Below are 19,876 nucleotides of genomic sequence, written 5' to 3'. Positions count from 1 at the left end.
TTTGAATCTATTACAAATGTACTAAGAAATGATACAAAAAGCCCAGAAAAGGGCGTGCCATAGAACAAGCTCTGTGGATACAAAAAGACATGCCCCTTCCCCACATCTGCCTCTGCCCTGCAGACCGGGTACAGATTGGAGGGATGGGGGATGGGCACGCGGCAGGCACAGCGTGCAGGGAAGACAGCGTGACTGCCAGAGGGACAAAGGCAGACCGTGGACCAAGAAGGAGCAACCCGCATGGGCGGGCCTCATTGCTCACAGGCGAATCCGGAAGGGCTGGGGTGTTAGCGCGGGCACAGGCACAGCTGGAAAGGCCGAGGCAAATTGCCGAGACCTGAGCTGAGCGGGGTCAGGTCGATGTCCTCGGGTGCACCCAGCGGCTGCAGCGAGAAGCTCTGCAGGATGGCGGTGAGGTACAGAAAGAGCTCCATGCGCGCCAGCGACTCGCCCAGGCACAGACGGCGCCCTGCGGGGGTGGCAGGGTGGGGAGCGGCGGTGAGATAAGATGAAGTGAGAGGCTGCAACCCCACATTCCCAGAGGAAAACATAAGAGGAAAGGAAGACCACCACTGGGGACGTCACAGATTCTCACCTATCTGTAGATCTGGGAAAGATGCTTTAAACTGTGGAGTGGAATGACCTGGGCTGCTTGGGTTCGAATCCCGGCCCTGTCACTACTAGTTTTGTGATCCTGGACAAACCACACTTTCTGGTTATTTAAAACGGGGATATGAAGGCTGGGTGTGCTGGCTTAGGCCTGTAATCCCAGCACTTTCGGAGGGCAAGGGAAGAGGATCTCTTGAGCCCAGGAGTTTGAGAGCAGTCTGGGCAACACAGCAAGATCCCATCTCTACAAAAATATTTTTTTAAAAATGTGCAAGGTGGCACATGCGTGCAGTCCCAGCTGCTTGGGAGGCTGAGGTGAGAGGATCACTTGAGCCCAGGAGATCAAGGCTGCAGTGAGCCGTGATCATGCCACTGCCCTCCAGCCTGGATGACAGCAAGACCCTGTCTCAGAAAGAAAAATAAAAGGAGGGATAGTAATAGTGCCTCATGAAGCTGCAGTGAATGGTAAACACAGGGAAAGCAGTGAGGTTATAAGTAGCTTACCATGGGCCATGCACTACTCTAAGCGTTAGATCACCATTAATTCTAACAACTCCAAGAGGCAGGCCTTAGTATATCTCCATTTTATAGATGTGGACATTGAGGCACAGAGAAGTGAAGTAACATACCCAAGGCAACACAGCTAGGGGGTGACAGATGGGATGCAAATCCTGCTGGAATCTGGGCTGCACATTCCCAGAGGAAAACATAAGCTCTTAGCTGGGCTCTTGTACAGCCAGCACTTGATGCACAGTAGGCAACATGGTAAGTTGCCTATTATTACGCCAGTTTTTTGTTTTTTCTTTTCCTGCCACTGAGTAAAGAGGTAAGTATTTTCAGCAGGGTAATGAGGAAAGCCAAAAACAAAACAAAACAAAACAAAACAAGACAAAACACCCTAGAACCACCTCAACTGCGCCACCCAATGGAAAGGTAGACAATGACCTCTCCCAAGTTCAATTATTATTATTATTTTCTTTTAAAAATTTCGGCCGGGCGCGGTGGCTCAAGCCTGTAATCCCAGCACTTTGGGAGGCCGAGGCGGGCGGATCACAAGGTCAGGAGATCGAGACCACAGTGAAACTCCGTCTCTACTAAAAATACAAAAAATTAGCCGGGCGCGGTGGCGGGTGCCTGTAGTCCTAGCTACTCAGGAGGCTGAGGCAGGAGAATGGCGTGAACCCAGGAGGCGGAGCTTGCAGTGAGCCGAGATCGCGCCACTGCACTCCAGCCTGGGCAACAGCGTGAGACTCCGTCTCAAAAAAAAAAAAAAAAAAAAAAAATTTCACATATTTTTTATTTTTGGCTAGTCAGTATTTTTCATTTTAGAGAAAGAATCTCACTCTGTTGCCCGGACTAGAGTACAGTGGTGTGATCATACTCAGTGTAACCTCAACCTCCTGAGCTCAAGCGATAATCCCACCTCAGCCTCCCAAGTATCTGGGACCACAGATGCCTGCCACCATACCCAGGTAATTTTAAAATTTTAGTAGAGAAAGGATCTTGCTATGTTGTCCAGGCTGGTCTTGAATTCCTGGCCTCAGGCGATCCTCCTGCCTCAGCCTCCTGAAGTGCTGGGATTACAGGTGTGAGCCAATGCGCCTGGCCCAAGTTAAATAATAATTATCATAATTATTATTTATTTATATTTTGAGATGGAGTTTTGCTCTTGTTGCCCAGGCTGGAGTGCAATGGCGCGATCTCGGCCCACTGCAACCTCCGCCTCCCGGGTTCAAGTGATCCTCCTGCCTCAGCCTCCAGAGTAGCTGGGATTACAGGCATGTGCCACCATTCCTGGCTAATTTTGTATTTTTAGTAGAGACAGGGTTTCATCATGTTGGTCAGGGTAATCTTGAACTCCCGACCTCAGGTGACCTGCCCGCCTAGATCTCCCAAAGTGCTGGGATTACAGGTGTGAGCAACCACTCCTGGCTGTTAAATTATTATCTTTTTTTTTTTTTTTTTTTTTTTTTTGAGACAGAGTCTCACTCTGTCACCTAGGCTGGAGTACAATGGTGCAGTCTCGGCTTACTGCAACCTCCGCCTCCTGGGTTTAAGCGATTTTCCTGTCTCAGCCTCCTGAGTAGCTGGGACTGCAGGATCCCGTCACCACATCCGGCTAATTTTTGTATTTTAAGTAGAGATGGGGTTTCACCATATTGGTCAGGCTGGTCTCGAACTCCTGACCTCAGGTGATCCGCCCACCTCAGCCTCCCAAAGTGCTGGGGTTACAGGTGTGAGCCACCGTGCCCAGTCCCAAGTTAAATTATTAATCAACTTCCCCACCTCGCTTCATGAGGATTTTAGTCACTACTTGCCTATAGGCGCAGAGTTGAGAGGAGGAATGAATGTCTCTGTACATCCAAAGCTGAGACTGGGTGGAAGGAAGGAGTGAGAGGATTTGGCAGGTGGAATTAGGATGAGGAATGTAGGTAGAAATTGGGCCAGAAAGACTCTGCTTCCTGCCCTCACCAGCTGAGAAGGGCATAAAGGCTGGGCTCTTCTTGAAGGACTGATTGGCATCCAAAAAATGCTCAGGGTTGAACTCCTGGGGTGTCAGGAACTGGCTGGGGTCGTAGTGGACGGTGTTAAGGAGGGTGATGATATCGGTGCCCTGTGTGGGTGAGGAGGTGGAGTTAGCAGTGTAGGAGGGCTGGGAGGCTCCCAAACTAGTTTCCATTTTATCGGGCTGGGTGTCCCGGGGACTTGATAAGGGGTGGGTGGGTGGGGTATAGGACTCAATCAGGGGCCAAGGAAAAATGTGTGGGTGTCTAGGGTTCCAAGTGATCGGTGCTATATGCTGTGTTATTGGGGACTTTGGCCGGGATGTGGGAAACCCCCACCCTTTGTGGGAGCAGATATGGGGTTTCTGGGAAAAAGGAGGGGGCCCTGAGAGTAGCGTTTAGGCACAGGGGATCCTCAAGATGAAGTTCCAGACCCCAGGGCTTCCAGGGAGGGTTTCTAGGAACGGGATTTGTCATGGGTCTAGTCCACTATGATATGAGATGGGGTCCTGGGAAAGGCCCCAGCTTCGGGATTTAAGGGTCTGAGATGTCTGTAGCTAGGGCTTGGGATGCCAGTTGCTAAGGCCTGGGATGTTGATTGCTAGTGCCTGGGATACTCCTTGCGAGTTGTAAGAGCCTGCGATGCCTCCTCTTAGGTTTGCCAGGCCTAGCGCACCTTGGGTATCAGGAAGCCGCGAAAGGCCGTGTCCCGAATGACGCGGTGCGGCAAGTTCATGGGGATGATGTCTGCAAAGCGCTGCACCTCGTGGATCACAGCATCTGTGTAAGGCATGGCCGCGCGGTCCTCCAGCGTCGGCAACCGCGTGCGTCCCACCACGAGGTCGATCTCCTTCTGCACGCGGGCTGTAGGCGGAGGGGGAAGCGGAGTCGAGGGTGTCAGTGGGCGTGACAGGGCAACCAGGCTGGGAAGAGGTGTGTGCGTGTGTAGGGAGGGGTCTAGTCAAAGTCTCCCATGGCACGGCGCCACTGCTGCGGCACATGTGAGAATTAGCTAGAGCTAGCCGGGCGCGGTGACTCACATGTGTAATCCCAGCACTTAGGAGGCCGAGGCGGACGGATCGTTTGAGCCTAGGAGTTTGAGACCATCCTGGGCAACATGGTGATACCCCGTTTCTACTAAAAAATACAAAAAAAACTAGCCGCGCGAGGTGGCGGCGCCTGTAGTCCCAGCTACTCGGGAGGCTGAGGCAGGAGAATGGCGTAAACCCGGGAGGCGGAGCTTGCAGTGAGCCAAGATCCGACCACTGCACTCCAGCCTGGGTGACAGAGCGAGACTCCGTCTCAAAAAATAAATAAATAAATAAATAAACAAAATAAAAATAAATTAAAAAAAAAAAAAAAAGAATTAGCTAGGGCCTGGGAGGAAGTGGGTCAGTGAGCGCCAAAGCTTGGCTTGTGCAAGGGCCTGGGCCTTGAGTTGTGTGGGCGGGATTTCAGGGAGGCCTGGAATCCAGGACCTGATGGGATTTCAGGAGCAGTTTCCGGACCCTACTGGCTGGATGGTGCATGGAGTGGGTGAGCTGTGAGGGAGGGCTGGAGATCTGGGGCAGAGCAGGGGATACACCCAGAGATGGGGCTTGAGGAGCTGGAGTAGCAGACAGAGCTGTGTGTGTGGGCCAGGCTGTGTGGGAGAGGTTGGGTTCCCCCGCGGGCCTGTGGCTGGGGCTCTGGGGCAGGGCTCTGGGAGGACTGTTAGCTGGGCTCTGAAGCCGAAGGTGGATCTATGCAGTGGTGGACACAGTCCGCACAAAGCAAGACTAAGCGGGTGCAGGAGGGAGTGGTGGCTCACACCTGTAACCCCAGCACTTTGGGAGGCTGAGGTGAGAGGATTGCTTGAGCCCAGGAGTTGGAGACCCGCCAGGGCAACACAGCAAGACCCTGTCTGTACAAAAAATAAAAAGTTAGCTGAGTATATTGAGTGTGGTGGTGCACACCTGTACTCCCAGCTATTGATAAGGCTGAGGTGGGAAGATCTCTTGAGCCCAAGGGGCTGCAGTGAGCTGTGATTGCACCATTGTACTCCAGCCTGGGCGACAGAGTGACTCTCTCAAAAAACAAACAAAAAACTAAGCAGAGCTGGGTGCAATGGCTCACGCCTGTAATCCCAGCACTTTGGGAGGCTGAGGCGAGTGGATCACTTGAGGCCAGGAGTTCGAGACCAGCCTGGCCAACTTGGTGAAACCCTGTCTCTACTGAAAATACAAAAATTAGCTGGATGTGGTGATGTGCACCTGTAATCCCAGCTACTTGGGAGGCTGAGGCAGGAGAATCCCTTGAACTTGGGAGGCAGAGGTTGCAGTGAGCCGACTGAGATCACACCACTGCACTCCAGCCTGGGTGACAGAGCAAGACTCTGTCTCCAAAAAACAAAACCAAAACAAAAACAAAAACAACTAAGCGGGTGGGATCTGGGTCAGGATTCGGGCAGGCTGCGTGGACCTCGTGGGCCATGTGGGTGGGATCGGCCTCCGTGTGGGTTTGTGGGTTTGGCTGTGGACTCCTGGGGTCAGCAGGAGGCTATCTCAGACCTGGGAGGCGGGGCTAGAGGCGGGGCTGTGGCTCCCTGCTCTGGGGTGAGGCTGGAACACATGGGCACCTCCGCGCTGCTGTGTGGGTGGGCCTCACCTTGAACTTTCGGGTACTTCATGAGTGCCAGGAAGGCTTGGCGCAGCGTGGTGCCCACCGTCTCAGTGCCGCCAAAGAGCAGGTTATGTGTGGTCATCAGCAGGGTATCCATGTGGAAGTGGCTCAGTGGGTCCTCCTTCTCCTGTCGGGGTAGAGAGGTGGGGATGTGAGCTAGGGATGGAGACACCTTCCCTCTAGACCAGTACGACTGCTGCTGGGGGCCCATTCAGTCCCAGCTGGGTTTAACTTTCTTTCCCTAGGAGAGCTGGGGAACGCAGCAGGGCAGGGCTGGGAAAATCTCAGCTGCAGGGCCTACAATTAACTTCTTGGATAGAGCTTGAATGACTTCTTGTTTCTTTTTTTTTTTTTTTAATATGGTTTATGTATGTATGTACGTATTGTAGAGACTGGGTCTTACTATAATGCCCAGGCTGGTCTCGAACTCCTGGACTCAAGCAATCCTCCTGTCTTGGCCTCCCAAAGTGCTGGGATTATAAGCGTGAGCAACTGTGCCTGCCCCACAGCCTTTGATGACTTCTTAATGAGCTGTAAATTGGCTGTGGCTGTGAGTGGCTCCTGGCTCCAGCCCAGCTGGGCCAGATGCTTCAGCTTCTCCAGGGAGAAGGTCCCCCAACCCTGCCCCATCTGGGGTCCCTGTGGGTTTGAGGCAGGGGCAGCAGGAGAATTTCAGGTCAGACTAGAGGTGGGATTTCCAGGTAGGGATTACCTCTGCCATCTTGGTGAGGAAGCAGTCGATGAAGTCCCGGGGAGATCTGGGGTCTAGAGAGGCCTGGTGGTCGTGGACGCTGTGGGCGATGAGGTCTCTCAGGCGCTTGAAGTTCTGGAAGATGCGTTGGTGCGGCCCGGGCACCCAGTCCAGGAGGCTCGGGAAGATGTTGTACAACTGCGGACCAGAGTGGGAGGGTTTTGGAGGAGGACGAAGTGTGTTCAGGCGAGAACGGGGTCTGTGTGGATTAGGTAGGCAGGGACTGGGTCTCCAAAGGTAGCCAGGTTCTGGAGAGTCCGGGGTTGGGGTTGGGGTTGGGGCTGAGGGGGAGTGGGAAGGAGGGAATGGCGACCATAAATGCTCATGGGAGGGGAGGGGGCGTGGCCGTGTAACTCTGGGTGGGGTCAGATGGGAGGGGCGGGCCCTGGGAGGGCCATTCGCAGCCCTTTCCCCGCCCACTGTTTCCTCTCCATTCCTAGGTCCTGCGGACCCCACACCCCGTTCCTGCTGGACTCAGTTGGCTGACCTCGCCCCAGGGGCTGCTCATGATTTGGAAGTTGTCATTGATAAGGCGGATAACGGTGAGCAGACGCTCATCATCGTAGTCGAAGCGGCTGCCGAAGAGCACGGAACAGATAATGTTGGACACTGAGCGACTCAGCACAAACGTGGGGTCAAAGGGCTCGCCTGAGGGTGGGGAATGGAATGGATCAGGAAGACGCGATGTGCAGCACACCAGACCTCATGCAGCAACACCATTAATTTGCACAACATCCGACTCAACCATGGCAACGTGTCTTGCGGTGCAGAGCACAGGCACATGGTCACAACATGCTGCTTAACAACACCCCAAAAGCATGTGTCAATGCCACAGACAGCACAGAACCCACAACCTCCTGCAGCACATCGACAGCAACAATACCCACCACAGAACCGGCTATTCTTGGCAACACAACACACAACACGCAACATAGCACAAGGCAATCATCAGGCATCACGGAACACAACAACACAGGGCAACAGAACACCCAGCAAATAGGATCACAGTAGATGCTAACACAGGACACTCGGTGACCTAACAACCAGCCCGGAAACATCCCAAGACACGGTAACCACACACCAACACATAATGCCAGCATACAGCTCCATAATCCTGCCACACAACACACACTAGTACACAACAACCCAGCAGACAGCACCGAACACACGATGTGACATCACAACACGTACAATCAAGGCAGCAGAACAAAGGCCACACTATGCAGCAACGCAACAACATTGGCAGCCAGCAGATGACACAACGCAAAACCACATGCAGCGCCTGACAACTCTACAATCTCACCCAGAAATAACACAACACCTAGCATCTGGCCGTCCAACAGCTGAACAGACCATAGTGAATACCAAACAGCACATTTCTTTCTTTTTTTTTGAGACGAAGTCTGGCTCCGTCGCCCACGCTGGAGTGCAGTGGCACGATCTCGGCTCACTGCAACCTCTGCCTCCCGGGTTCAAGCAATTCTCCTACCTCAGCCTCCCAAGTTGCTGAGATCACACCCGGCTAATTTTTTTTTGTATTTTTGGTAGAGAAGGGGTTTCTGCATGTTGGCCAGGCTGATCTTGAACTCCTGACCTCAAGTGATCTGCCCACCTCGGTTTCCCAAAGTGCTAGGATTATAGGCGTGAGCCACCATGTCCAGGCAAAACGACACATTTCAGCACAGCACCCAGGACACAATAGCACAGCCCAGAAAACCAGATCTGGAGTTAGATGGATGCGGTTTGAATCCTCTTTGGCCTCTTAGTCTTGGTGTGACTTGGGCAAACTGACTTCCTTTCTCTGAGCCTCAGTTTTCTCACCTGTAAAATGGGTCTGATGGCACTTCTCTCATCATGGGGCTGCTATAAGGAGTCAGTGAGTGTGTGACTGGGAGTCAGTGAAGGGCCTGACCCAGTGCGAGGCTGTCACAGATCACGGTGTCATGGCAGGCTGTGATGGGCCCCAAAGATGTCCATGTCCTTATGCTTACAACCTGTGAATTCGTTCCCTTACGTGGTAAAAAGGACTTTGCAGGTGGGATTAAGTTGAGGATTCTGAGACAAGAAGTTTGCTCTAGACTATCTGGCTGGGCCTAATGTAATCACTGGGATCCTTTTTAGAGGGAGGCAGGAGGGACCGAGTAAGAAATGGTAACGTAGGCTGGGTGCGGTGGCTCACACCTGTAATCCCAGAATATATTGGGAGGCTGAAGTAGGAGGATTGCTTGAGCCCAGGAGTTTGAGACTAGCCTGGGCAACATAGCAAGACTCCCTCTCTACAAAAGATTAAAAAGAATGAGCTGAATGTGGTGGCACATGCCTGTATTCCCAGCTACTTGGGAAGCTAAGGTGGGAGAATCAGTTGAGCTCAGGAGGTCGAGGCTGCAGTGAGCCCAGACCATGCCACTGCACTGCAGCCTGGGTGCCAGAGTGAGATCCTGGCAAAAAAAAAAAAAAAAACAAAAAAAACAAAAAAAAAAAAAACGAGAAAGAAAGGAAGAAATGAATTTTCCCCTAAAGATTTTCAAAGGAAAGCAGCCCTACTAACCCACTTTAGAATTTGGACCTCTAGAACCATGACAGACTAAATTTGCATTGTTTTAAGCTGCTCAGTTTGCTGTCATCCATTACAATAGCAATAAGAAACTAATACAGACAGTTATTATTATTTCACTTACAGCACATCATTTAACCCCTTCAGTATCACTTGCCACATTATTGTTATTATTATTATTTTTTAAGAGACAGGGCCTTGCTTTGTCACCTAGGCTAGAGTGTTGTGGCACAATCATAGCCTCAGCAGCCTCCAACTCCTGGGCTCAAACGATCCTCCTGCCTCAGCCTTCCAAGCAGCTAGGACTACAGGTGCATACACCTGGCTAATTTTTTTTTTTTTTGAGACAGCATCTCACTCTGTCCTCAGGTTGGAGTGCAGTGGCATGATGTCAGCTCACTGCAACCTCCATCTCCAGGGTTCAAGTGATTCTCCTGCCTCAGCCTCCTGAGTTACTGGGACCACAGGCACCCGCCACCACACCTGGCTAATTTTTGTATTTTTAGTAGAGACAGGGTTTCACCATGTTGGCCAGGATGGTTTCAATCTCTTGACCTCGTGATCCACCTGGCTTGGTCTCCCAAAGTGCTGGGATTACAGGCGTGAGCCACTGTGCCTGGCTGTATACCTGGCTAATCTTAAAAGTTTTTGTAGAATGAGGTCTCACTATGTTGTGCAGGCTGGTCTTGAACTCCTGGCTTCACGTGATCCTCCTGCCTTGGCTTCTTAAAGTGCTGGGATTACAGGCGTGAGTCACCATGACTGGCCCACATTATTATTATTTTTTGCCCAAAAGCAGAATGATTTGGAGATCAGCGAAGAGGGCTGTTTAGCATTCTTTGCCTCAATTTCCTCTTCTGTAAAATGGGGCTGATAATAGGACCTACTTCCTAGATTTGGGTGATTTTTTTCAAGAAGGCAGTTTACACAAAGTGCTGGAACAGTGTTGGCATATGTAGGCATCATGTCAATGTTGATTTTTTTTTTTTTTTTTTTTTTGGATGGAGTCTTGCTGTGTCACCCAGGCTGGAGTGCAGTGGCACGATCATAGCTCACTGCAGCCTTAACCTCCCGGGCTCAAGTAATCCTCCTACCTCAGCCTCCCATGTTGCTGGGACGACAGGCGCATGCCACTGTGCCCAGCTAATTTTTAAGTTTTTATAGAGACCAGGGTCTCACTTTGTTGCCCAGGCTGCTCTCAAACTCCTGGGCTCAAGCAATCCTCCTGCCTTGGCCTCCCAAAGTGTTGGGATTACAGGTGTGAGCCACCGTACCTGGCCTGAATATTTTTATTAACTTTTTTTTTCCCCATGGGTAAGCAGTTTTAACCTGGATATAAATATCCCAGCTCTGCCACTTCTTGGGCATGTGATATAACCTTTCTGGGCCTCGGTTCCCTCCCCTGTAACAACACCCACTTCCTAGGATTACTGGAGGGTGAAACGGGTTCACACATGTTAAGACTTTAGCATAATGCCTGGTATCCAGTAAGTGCTCAATAAATGGGCATTCGGGTGTGGACTGGACTTGGGTGTCAGACATAAATTTAAGTCCTAGCTCCTCCACTTTCTAGCTCTGTTGCTTCAAGCTAGTTGCTTAATCTCTCTGTCTCCATTTCCTCCTCTGCAAAATGGATTGTTCTGAGGCTTAGGGGCTTATGTGTGAAAATGTGCTTAGCACAGATCCACACACAGGGTGTGTTCCCAAGAATGTCATCATCATCATCCACCACAGTGACAGCAGCTGGGCTCAGAACACCACAGAGAGGGCAGGGCGCGGTGGCTCACGCCTGTAATCCCAACACTTTGGGAGGCCAAGGCAGGTGTATCACCTGAGGTCAGGAGTTCAAGATGACCCTGGCCAACATGGCAAAACTCCCATCTCTACTAAAAATACAAAAATTAGCCAGGTGTGGCGGCAGGCACCTGAAATCCCAGCTACCTGGGAGGCCGAGGCAAGAGAATCGCTTGAACCTGGGAGGCAGAGGTTGCAATGAGCTGAGATCACACCACTGCACTCCAGCCTGGGCAACAGAGTGAAACTCCATCTCAAAAAAAAAAAAAAAAAAGAAAAACATAGAATGGATGTGAGTTATGAGGATGGACTGGATTCAAAGGCCTGGCCAGGCATAGTGGTGCACACCTGTAGTTCCAGCACTTTGGGAGGCTGAGGCAAGAGGATCATTTGACCACAGGAGTTTGAGACTGGCCTGGGCAACATAGTGAGACCCTGTCTCTACAAAAAATTTTAAAATAAGCTGGGTGTGGTGGAGCACACCTGAAGTACCAGCTATTTGAGAGGTTGAAGTGGGAGGATGGTTTGAGCCCAGGAGGTCAAGGCTGCAGTGAGCCAAGATTGTGCCACTGCACTCCAGCCTATTTGGAAAAAAAAAAAAAAATTCCCGACCTTCAGTTTTCCGCAGCTCTGCCAGCAGGAAGCTGCCCTCCTCTAGGATCCGCTCCTCGATGCTTCTCTTCCCCATCCCGAAATTCCGTAGAATCTGGATAGAGAACCGTCTCAGCACCTTCCATCGATCCCCATTGGAGAAGGCGATGCCTGGGGAGAAGAGGAGAGGGCCAGCTTAACCGGGAACTCATCCTGAGGCCACTGCCATCCAGGTTCCCTTTCCTGGTGTTCACTGGGAGAGGGACGGAGTTTGGAATCTCCCTGGCTCCTTCCAGTAAGCCCTCCTGGACCCTCCAAGTTAGGGGTCTCCTTCAAGCTTCCATAGGACCATGGGCTTCCCTCACCACAGTCCTGTCACTCTGCCTCTGTTTCCCCATTAAGAACCTGATCACTGGCCGGGCGCGGTGGCTCAAGCCTGTAATCCCAGCACTTTGGGACGCCGAGACGGGCGGATCACGAGGTCAGGAGATCGAGACCATCCTGGCTAACACGGTGAAACCCCGTCTCTACTAAAAATACAAGAAAATTAGCCGGGCAAGGTGGCGGGCGCCTGTAGTCCCAGCTACTCGGGAGGCTGAGGCAGGAGAATGGCGTAAACTCGGGAGGCGGAGCTTGCAGTGAGCCAAGATCGCGCCACTGCACTCCAGCCTGGGGCACAGAGCAAGACTCCGTCTCAAAAAAAAAAAAAAAAGAACCTGATCACTCTGGGCTGTTACTGTCTGGTGATGGGGCTGTCTCCTTCACAGAACTGTGAAGGCAGAGTGGGTGCCTGTCTTGGTCACCACTGCGTCCTTAGCATTGTCCAGTGCAGAGGGTGTCACACAGGTGGTGCTGATGATTGCTTATTGATTATTATTATTATTTTTGGGACAGAGTCTCGCTCTGTCACCCAGGTTGGAGTGCAGTGACACCATCTCAGCTCACTGCACTCTCTGCCTCCTGGGGTCGAGTGATTCTCCTGCCTCAGCCTCCTGACTAGCTGGGATTACAGGTGTACACCACCATGCCCAGCTTTTACACACACACATACACACACACACACTATATATATATATATATATATAGTGTGTGTGTGTGTATGTGTGTGTGTATATATGTGTGTATGTGTGTGTATATATATAATGTGTGTGTGTATATATATTTAAGTCCTAGCTCCTCCACTTTCTAGCTCTGTTGCTTCTATATATATATACACACACTATATATATATACACACACACTATATATATATATATATACACACACACACACACAGAGAAAGAGAGAGAGAGAGAAAGAGAGAGAGAGAGAGATGGAGTCTCGCTGTGTCACCAGGCCGAGTGCAGTGGTACAATCTCGGCTCACTGCAACCTCCACCTCGTGGGTTCAAGCCGTTCTCCTGCCTCCTACCCAATGCTGCCTCCTGAGTAGTTGGGATTACAGCCGTGCACCACCATGCCCAGCTAATTTTGGTATTTTTAGTACAGATGTGGTTTCACCATGTTGACCAGGATGATCTCGATCTCCTGACCTTGTGATCCACCTGCCTTGGCCTCCCAAACTGCTGGGATTACAGGCGCGAACCATCGCACTTGGCCTAATTTTTGTATTTTTAATAGAGATGAGGTTTCACCATGTTGGCCAGGGTGGTACCGAACTCCTGGCCTCAGGTGGTCCATTCACCTCAGCCTCCCAAAGTGCTGGGATTACAGGTGTGAACCGCTGTGCCCGGCCTGCTTGTTGATTGTTAAATGCACGAATAAGAGAGATAGGCAAGAAAAATAAGCACCAGGACACTGGGAATTGATCCAGGAACAAAACAGACCCCATCTCTTCTCTCCCTGGACCCACAATTTTTGCACAGGCTGGTCCTTCCCAGAGCGCTTTCACGCCCTGCATTCTCCTGAATACTCATCTTCATTCTTTAGGTTTCAGCTTAGAGGTCCCCTCTTCCAGGAAGCCTTCTCTGGCTCCTCCTCCCTTCTAGGCTGGGCCAAGTGCTTCCTTAGGGTTTCCATGGCTCCCCAGGCTTCCCCCATCCCAGCCTGGACCACTCTGGGATGGACAATCTGGTTGGTGATGCCTGTGTCTTCCACTGGCCTGGGACCTCTATAGGATAAAGTCTCAGATGTGTTTATCTCTGGTTCCTCTGGACCTAGCAGAGAACTAGATACTAAAGAAGAGAAAAAAGGTTATAGGGTATTGCCTGAATTTTTATGCATTATCTCATTGACTCCTTGTAACATGGAGTCAATGCTATTATAATTTTCTCATGGTAGCCGACCGAGGGGCAGAGAAGGGAGGCCTCTGGTCCAAGGGTACACAGCCAGTGAGTGGCAGAACCCTGCTGTTACCCTCTGTGCTGTGTATTGCATAACTAGGTGGTGGCTATTTTTGGTAACAAACGATGTACCCTTCCAGATGTTTTCTGTGCAAAAGTAGCAAGGTGACTTTCTCAAGCACCCTGTCTCTACCTGCTTGCATCTGGTGCACCTGGACAGGTAAGGTCATCAAATGAAGCCAGGGAAGGGAGCATGAAGGATGGAATGTGTACCTAATACACAGTATTGTAATATTGTGCCAGAGCTCTCTGATTTCAAATCCTGGGGCAACTGGGACCCATCTAATGCAGGAGCCAGGGAGAGCCCTAGGCATTCTTTGGAGGTGAGGAGAGAATAGTCTCCTCTAGGATGCAGGTCTCCAGGATCCCCTTTCCAATCATGATGGCTTCCTTCCCTCCCCCTCCCTCCCTCCCTCCCTCTCTCCCTTCCTTCCTTCCCTCCCTCCCTTCCTCCCTCTCTCCCCTCTCTCCCTTCCTCCCTCTCTCCCTTCCTTCCTTCCCTCCCTCCCTTCCTCCCTACCTCCCCCTCTCCCTCCCTCCCTCTCTCCCTCCTTCCCTCCCTTCCTTCCTCCCTCCCTCTCCCTCCCTCCCTCCTCTCCCTCTCTTCCTCCCTCCCTCTCTCCCTCTCCCCCTCCACCCCTCCATCACTCTGTCCTTCTCTCCATCCTGTCCCTTCCTCCCTGTCTCCCTCCCTTCCCTCCTTCTCTCCCTCCGCTCCTTCCCTCCCTCTCTCCCTCCCCTCCTTCCTTCCTTCTTTCCTTTTTGCTTTCTTCCTCCTTCCTTCTGTTGGTCCCTCCTTCCTTCCATCATTTATTGGGTCTTGTCACATAGCTTCCTTTGAACAGAGATTTGTGTTTAAAACAAAGTTTGTGGCTGGGCGCAGTGGCTCACGCCTATAATCCCAGCACTTTGGGAGGCTGAGGAGGGCAGATCACAAGGTCAGGAGTTCAAGACCAGCCTGGCCAACATGGTGAACCCAGTCTCTACTAAAAATACAAAAATTAGCCAGGCATAGTGGTGCACACCTGTAATCCCAGCTACTCAGGAGGCTGAGGTAGGAGAATATTTGAACCCGGGAGGTGGAGGTTGCAGTGAGCCGAGATCATGCCACTGCACTCCAGCCTGGGCAACAGAACGAGACTCCATCTCAAAAATAACTAACTAAATAAATTAACTTTGAAGACCACAAGACTAGGGTGATTTCCAAGCCTTAGAAGGACAGGATATTGACCTAGATGAGGTTTTGAGTGAATGATATGAATCGTTGGATGGCTGAAGATGGAGTTGAGTTTGGGTTAGGTTGGGAATGACAGTGGGGCATGAAGGGGGTTATGAGATTGATGATAAATTGGATTTGAAACTGGTGATGGGGATGGAGTTGGGTAGGATGAGGAGGATTGATAGATTGGGACTGAACTTGAGCTTGGGGTTGGGTAGATATGTGATGAGTTTGTTTTGGTGATGGTAGTGAGTTTAAGATTGAAAGCGAGAACTGGGAACTGGAAATTTCAATAGGCAATTGGATTAGGAGATGGGACTGAGGTTGGGGAAAAGTAGCAGTAGAATTCAGTTTGGGCCAGGAGCAGTGGCTCAGGCCTGTAATCCCAACAATTTGGGAGGCCGAGGTAGGTGGATCACCTGAGGTTAGGAGTTCGAGACCAGCCTGGCCAACATGGCAAAACCCCATCTCTACTAAAAACACAAAAAATTAGCCAGGTGTGTGGTGGTGTGCACCTGTAGTCCCAGCTACTTAGGAGGTTGAGGCAGGAGAATCACATGAGCCTGGGAGGCGGAGGTTGCAGTGGGCTGAAATTGTGCCACTTCACTCCAACCTGGGTGACACAGCAAGCCTCGTCTTGGATTAAAAAAAAAAAATTCAGTTTGACTAAAGGGACTAGGATGGGGTTGATGATAGAATTTAAAGTGGGGACTGGGATAGGGTTCATAATGGGAATGAAGGTTGGATTGAGATGCCATCAGTGTTGTGAATAGGGATGAAGGTGGGGTTGATGTGGTGAAAGGTTGATGTGGGGAAAGGTTGATGGGGACTGGGATTGGGTTGAGGTGGTCAGTGGGAACCGGGGCCACTTGATTGAGTTGGAAAGTTGATGATGTGGTTGGGATAGAGCTAGGGGTTGGGATGACAATGGGGTTGGGGTTGGATGGAGATGGGGAGCGGTACAAGAGTGGAATTCAGGACAGTGGTGGGATCTGGAGGTGGGGAAGGTGGGACGGACTTCACTGTAGACCAACACTACCTCACTGCATTGCATTGGGTGTCATCAGTGATGCCAGCAGCCCTGAGTATCAAGATTGAGATGACAGTCTCCACCCTCACCCCCTCCCTCAATATGGAAAAGGCCCAGAGTAGAGGAGACAAGGACGAGGCTTACCATTGCCCTTGGTAAAGTTGAAAAAGACAGGGTAGTCACCGCGGCCACTGAACTCCTCTCCCTGGTCCACCAGGGCCTCCTTCACGGCTTGGTACCCGCTGAGGACCACCACCCGCCTGGGCCCCAGGTGCACTGTGTACACAGAGCCATACTCCTTGCTCAGCTAGGGATAAGAAGACAGAAGTTACAGGGGTTCCTGTGGCCATGGGCCCCCTCCTCCTGATCCTTCCACTGTCACCCAAGCTAAGGGCCTTGCACCTGAGTGAGAGAAGTCAGCATGTTTTGGGAGCGAAGCAGCAGCAGGTTTCCCAGGAGTGGGAGGGGTCTAGGTCCTGGAGGCAGCTTTCGCTTATCTCTTGAGCTTAGGGTCAGGAGCAGACAGACGAGAGCCAGGAGCAGGAGTAAGATGGCTGTGCTTATGCTGTCCATGGTGAAGGCAGCTGCTGGCGTCTGGAGGGCAAAGTGGGAGAGGACATCGCTGAGGAGAGAGTGGGATCTCCCCTTTCCTGATCTCCCCTGAGACTTGCCTTCCCTAGGCCCTGGAAATGAAGGCAGATGGAGAGAAGGAGACCGGGAGAGGTCAGGGGTTGGGGAAGGGAGGGAGAAAGGAGGAAAGAGGCAGAGATAGTCAACATACAGACAGATAATGAGACAGAAACACAGAGACAGAAATGGAGAGAGACAAGGGATAGAGGAACAGAGACTAAGAGAGGTTGAGAGATATGCATAAAGATAATGAGAGAGACAGAAAACCAGTGAGCAATCTACATATGTACAGATGTCTGTCTACCTGTCGGCCATCTATCATCTATCACTCATCTGTTTGTTTGTTTGTTTGTTTGTTTCTTGCTTGCTTGCTTTTTTCTTCTTTCTTTCTCTGTTTCTTTCTTCTCTTTCTTTTCTTTCTCTTTTCTTTCTTTCATCTATTATCTATCATCTATCCATCATCTATCTATCATCTATCAATCATCTATCTATTCTTCTATCATCTGTTATCATTGATCTATTATTATCTATCTATATCATCTATCTGCTATCTGTGTATCATAATCTATTATCTATGTATCATCTATCTATTATCTATCTATCTATCATCTATCTATCTATCTATCTGTCTATCTATCTATCATCACCTGTCTGTCAAGAGACTGATTCTCATACAGAGACAGTGATAAAGAGAGATCAAGACATACAGGGACAGAGACAGACAAACACAGAGAGAGGGAGAGCTAGAGAGCATGTCACAGAAAGAGAGAGGCTGACATAGACCAGAGGAAGAAAGAGAGAACTAGACAGACACAGAGCTGGGGAAAGACAAGAGAGATTGAATGGAGAGACAGCGAGATGGACACTGACTGAGAGACAGAGATGGACATGGAAGGATGGAGAGAAAAAGGGTGAGAGAGACAGAGAGAGGAAGAGACAGAGCTAGACACAGAGACTGAGGGCAAGAGAATGACAGACAGAAACAGATACACAAAGACAGAGTCACATAGAGATGGAGAAAGACAGAGACAGAGAGAGAGAGAGAGAGAGGGATTGAGAGAGAGAGAATAAGAGAGGCAGGAAATGTTAGAGCCACACAAAGACATGGGTAGGCTGCAAAGGGCAGATCAAAAGGGACTGAGACCGGGCGCGGCGGCTCGTGCCTGTAATCCTCGCATTTGGGAGGCCGAGGCAGGCGGATCACCTGAGGTCAGGAGTTTGAGACCAGCCTGGCCAACATGGTGAAACCCCGTCTCTACTAAAAACACAAAAATTAGTCAGGTGTGGTGGCGGGTGCCTGTAATCCCAGCTACTCAGGAGGCTGAAGCAGGAGAATCGCTTGAACCCGGGAGGTGGAAGTTGCGATGAGCCGAGAGAGAACCACTGCACTCCAGCCTCAAACAAAAAAAAAAAAGAGAGAGAGAGAGAGAAAGAGAGAGACTGAAACAGAGAGGACGGGCACAGGCAGAAACAGTGGCAGCAAAGAATCAAGTGTTGCCAACCATGGGGTCGCACTGCAGAGAGAGATGCCGCCCGCTGGGTGAAGTGCCAGTACAGAAATCTCGGTGCTCAGAACAGGGATGCGAGAGCTCTCAGAGGAGACAGCAAAGAAGATTCCTAGCCAGTCTCAGAGACAGAGATTGGAGCCGGCGACCCAGCCTCTCTTGGGAGCCACTCCCTCCTCCTCTGCATCCCTCACCGGGGCCCTTTACCTGCTGAGCTGCAGGAGACACTGGCCAGGCCGCTCCAGACACGTACTCTGCAGCTCTGGGTGTGCTCGGGTGGGCAGAGGTTGTTCTTAAGTTGTTTCTGCCCACACCCTCCTCCTTAACCCCCCTTTTCTTGTTCTCACAGTGAACTTTAATTCCCTCCCACCATCCTGCCATACCTTTCCTGTGGCCCCAGGGCTCACCGCAAACTGGAAAGGTGCCGTGGAAGGGGGCCACACCTGGTGGGCCCTCCTGGGATGGGGCAAAGCTTTTTTTTTTTTTTTTTTTTTGCCATTCAGACCCTGGGCCTGGTTTTGGGGTAGAGGGAATGGGGTAGTTGTGGGGCTGTGGCAAAATGATGGGCCAGGGATGGGGGCTGGGTCCCATTTGTATTTGGGGCACTTGGTTCTCTTTCTCTGGGTTCAAGTAAAGTTCTGCCACTGATGGGCCGAGTGGCCCTGGCTATGTCCGTTTCTCTCCAGAGCATAGCTCTTCTTGTCGTTCCCTGTCCCTTGCCATGGGTCTTTGAAATGCTATGTCTTGCTTTACTTCTGCCTCTACAGTCTCTGCTTCTCAATCTTTTTGTGTCTCTATTTGTCTCTCCCTCGGTGTTTCTGGGTCTTCATTTCTTTTTTTTTTTTTTTTTTTTTTATTATACTTTAAGTTCTAGGGTACACGTGCACAATGTGCAGGTTTGTTACATATGTATACGTGTGCCATGTTGGTGTGCTGCACCCATCAACTCATCAGCACCCATCAACTCGTCATTTACATCAGGTATAACTCCCAATACCATCCCTCCCCCCTCCCCCCTCCCCACAATAGGCCCCGGTGTGTGATGTTCCCCTTCCCATGTCCAAGTGATCTCATTGTTCAATTCTGGGTCTTCATTTCTTCTGCTCTCTGGGCTTTCTCCTTCTCTCTGCGTCTCTCCCTGATCTCCCTGTAAGTCCTTCTCAGTCACTCTCTCCTGATCTCGCCGGTCTCTCACTCTGTCTGTCTCTCATGTCTCCACGAGTCACACTGCACTTGGTGGGACTGAAGCCAGGCTGAGGTTGAAGGAGTGTTTAGGAGAAGGACAGAGCTGGAAGCCACAGGGAAACAGGCTCTCAGACTAGAATGACAGTCTCTCCCACCACCGGCTCATAAACAGCCCTCCTGCTGCCCTCCCGAACACCCCACCAGCCATGTCTACTCTTGGCTCCTGCCTTAGAAACTTGCCCTAGTAGGCTGGGCAGGGTGGCTCGTGCCTGTAATCCCAGCACTTTGGGAGGCCGAGGTGGGTGGATCTCCTGAAGTCAGGAGTTCGAGACCAGCCTGGCCAACATGGTGAAACTTCGTCTCTACTAAAAATACAAAAATTTAGCTGGGCATGGTGGCTCACACCTGTAGTCCAAGCTACTTGGGAGGCTGAGGCAGGAGAATCGCTTGAACTCAGGAGGTGGAGGTTGCAGTGAGCCAAGATCACACCACTGCACTCCAG

At 51.0% G+C, this 19,876-nt stretch overlaps 1 protein-coding gene across 2 annotated transcripts; it reads right to left on the bottom strand.

Annotated features, from left to right (window-relative positions):
- On the bottom strand, window positions 1-18,674 carry CYP2F1 (cytochrome P450 family 2 subfamily F member 1). 2 transcript variants are annotated; one of them, XM_077975861.1, is made up of 10 exons: window positions 18,397-18,674; window positions 16,457-16,638; window positions 16,199-16,361; window positions 11,486-11,635; window positions 7,013-7,173; window positions 6,487-6,663; window positions 5,760-5,901; window positions 3,790-3,977; window positions 3,082-3,223; window positions 1-469 (listed from the first exon to the last, which is right to left on the bottom strand). In XM_077975861.1, exons 2-10 carry the CDS (start codon window positions 16,625-16,627, stop codon window positions 288-290), a joined length of 1,476 nt encoding a protein of 491 aa, XP_077831987.1. In that variant the 5' UTR covers window positions 16,628-16,638; window positions 18,397-18,674; the 3' UTR covers window positions 1-287.
- Window positions 18,675-19,876: the final 1,202 nt, after the last annotated feature.

Source organism: Macaca mulatta, chromosome 19 (assembly GCF_049350105.2).
Source record: "Macaca mulatta isolate MMU2019108-1 chromosome 19, T2T-MMU8v2.0, whole genome shotgun sequence".
Classification (NCBI taxonomy): Eukaryota; Metazoa; Chordata; class Mammalia; order Primates; family Cercopithecidae; genus Macaca; species Macaca mulatta.
Note: the sequence above shows the minus strand (reverse complement) of the source record. Positions and strands in the feature narration are given on the sequence as shown.

Bases quoted from the DNA above. Each gene is read 5' to 3' on its own strand.
- CYP2F1 (XM_077975861.1), bottom strand. From the start codon at position 16,627: ATGGACAGCATAAGCACAGCCATCTTACTCCTGCTCCTGGCTCTCGTC. The intron at 7,174-11,485 runs GTCGGGAATTTT...CCCCACCCTCAG, and splicing joins AGAGCTGCGGAAAACTGAAG to GCGAGCCCTTTGACCCCACG. The intron at 3,224-3,789 runs GTGCGCTAGGCC...TCACCCACACAG, and splicing joins GCGGCTTCCTGATACCCAAG to GGCACCGATATCATCACCCT.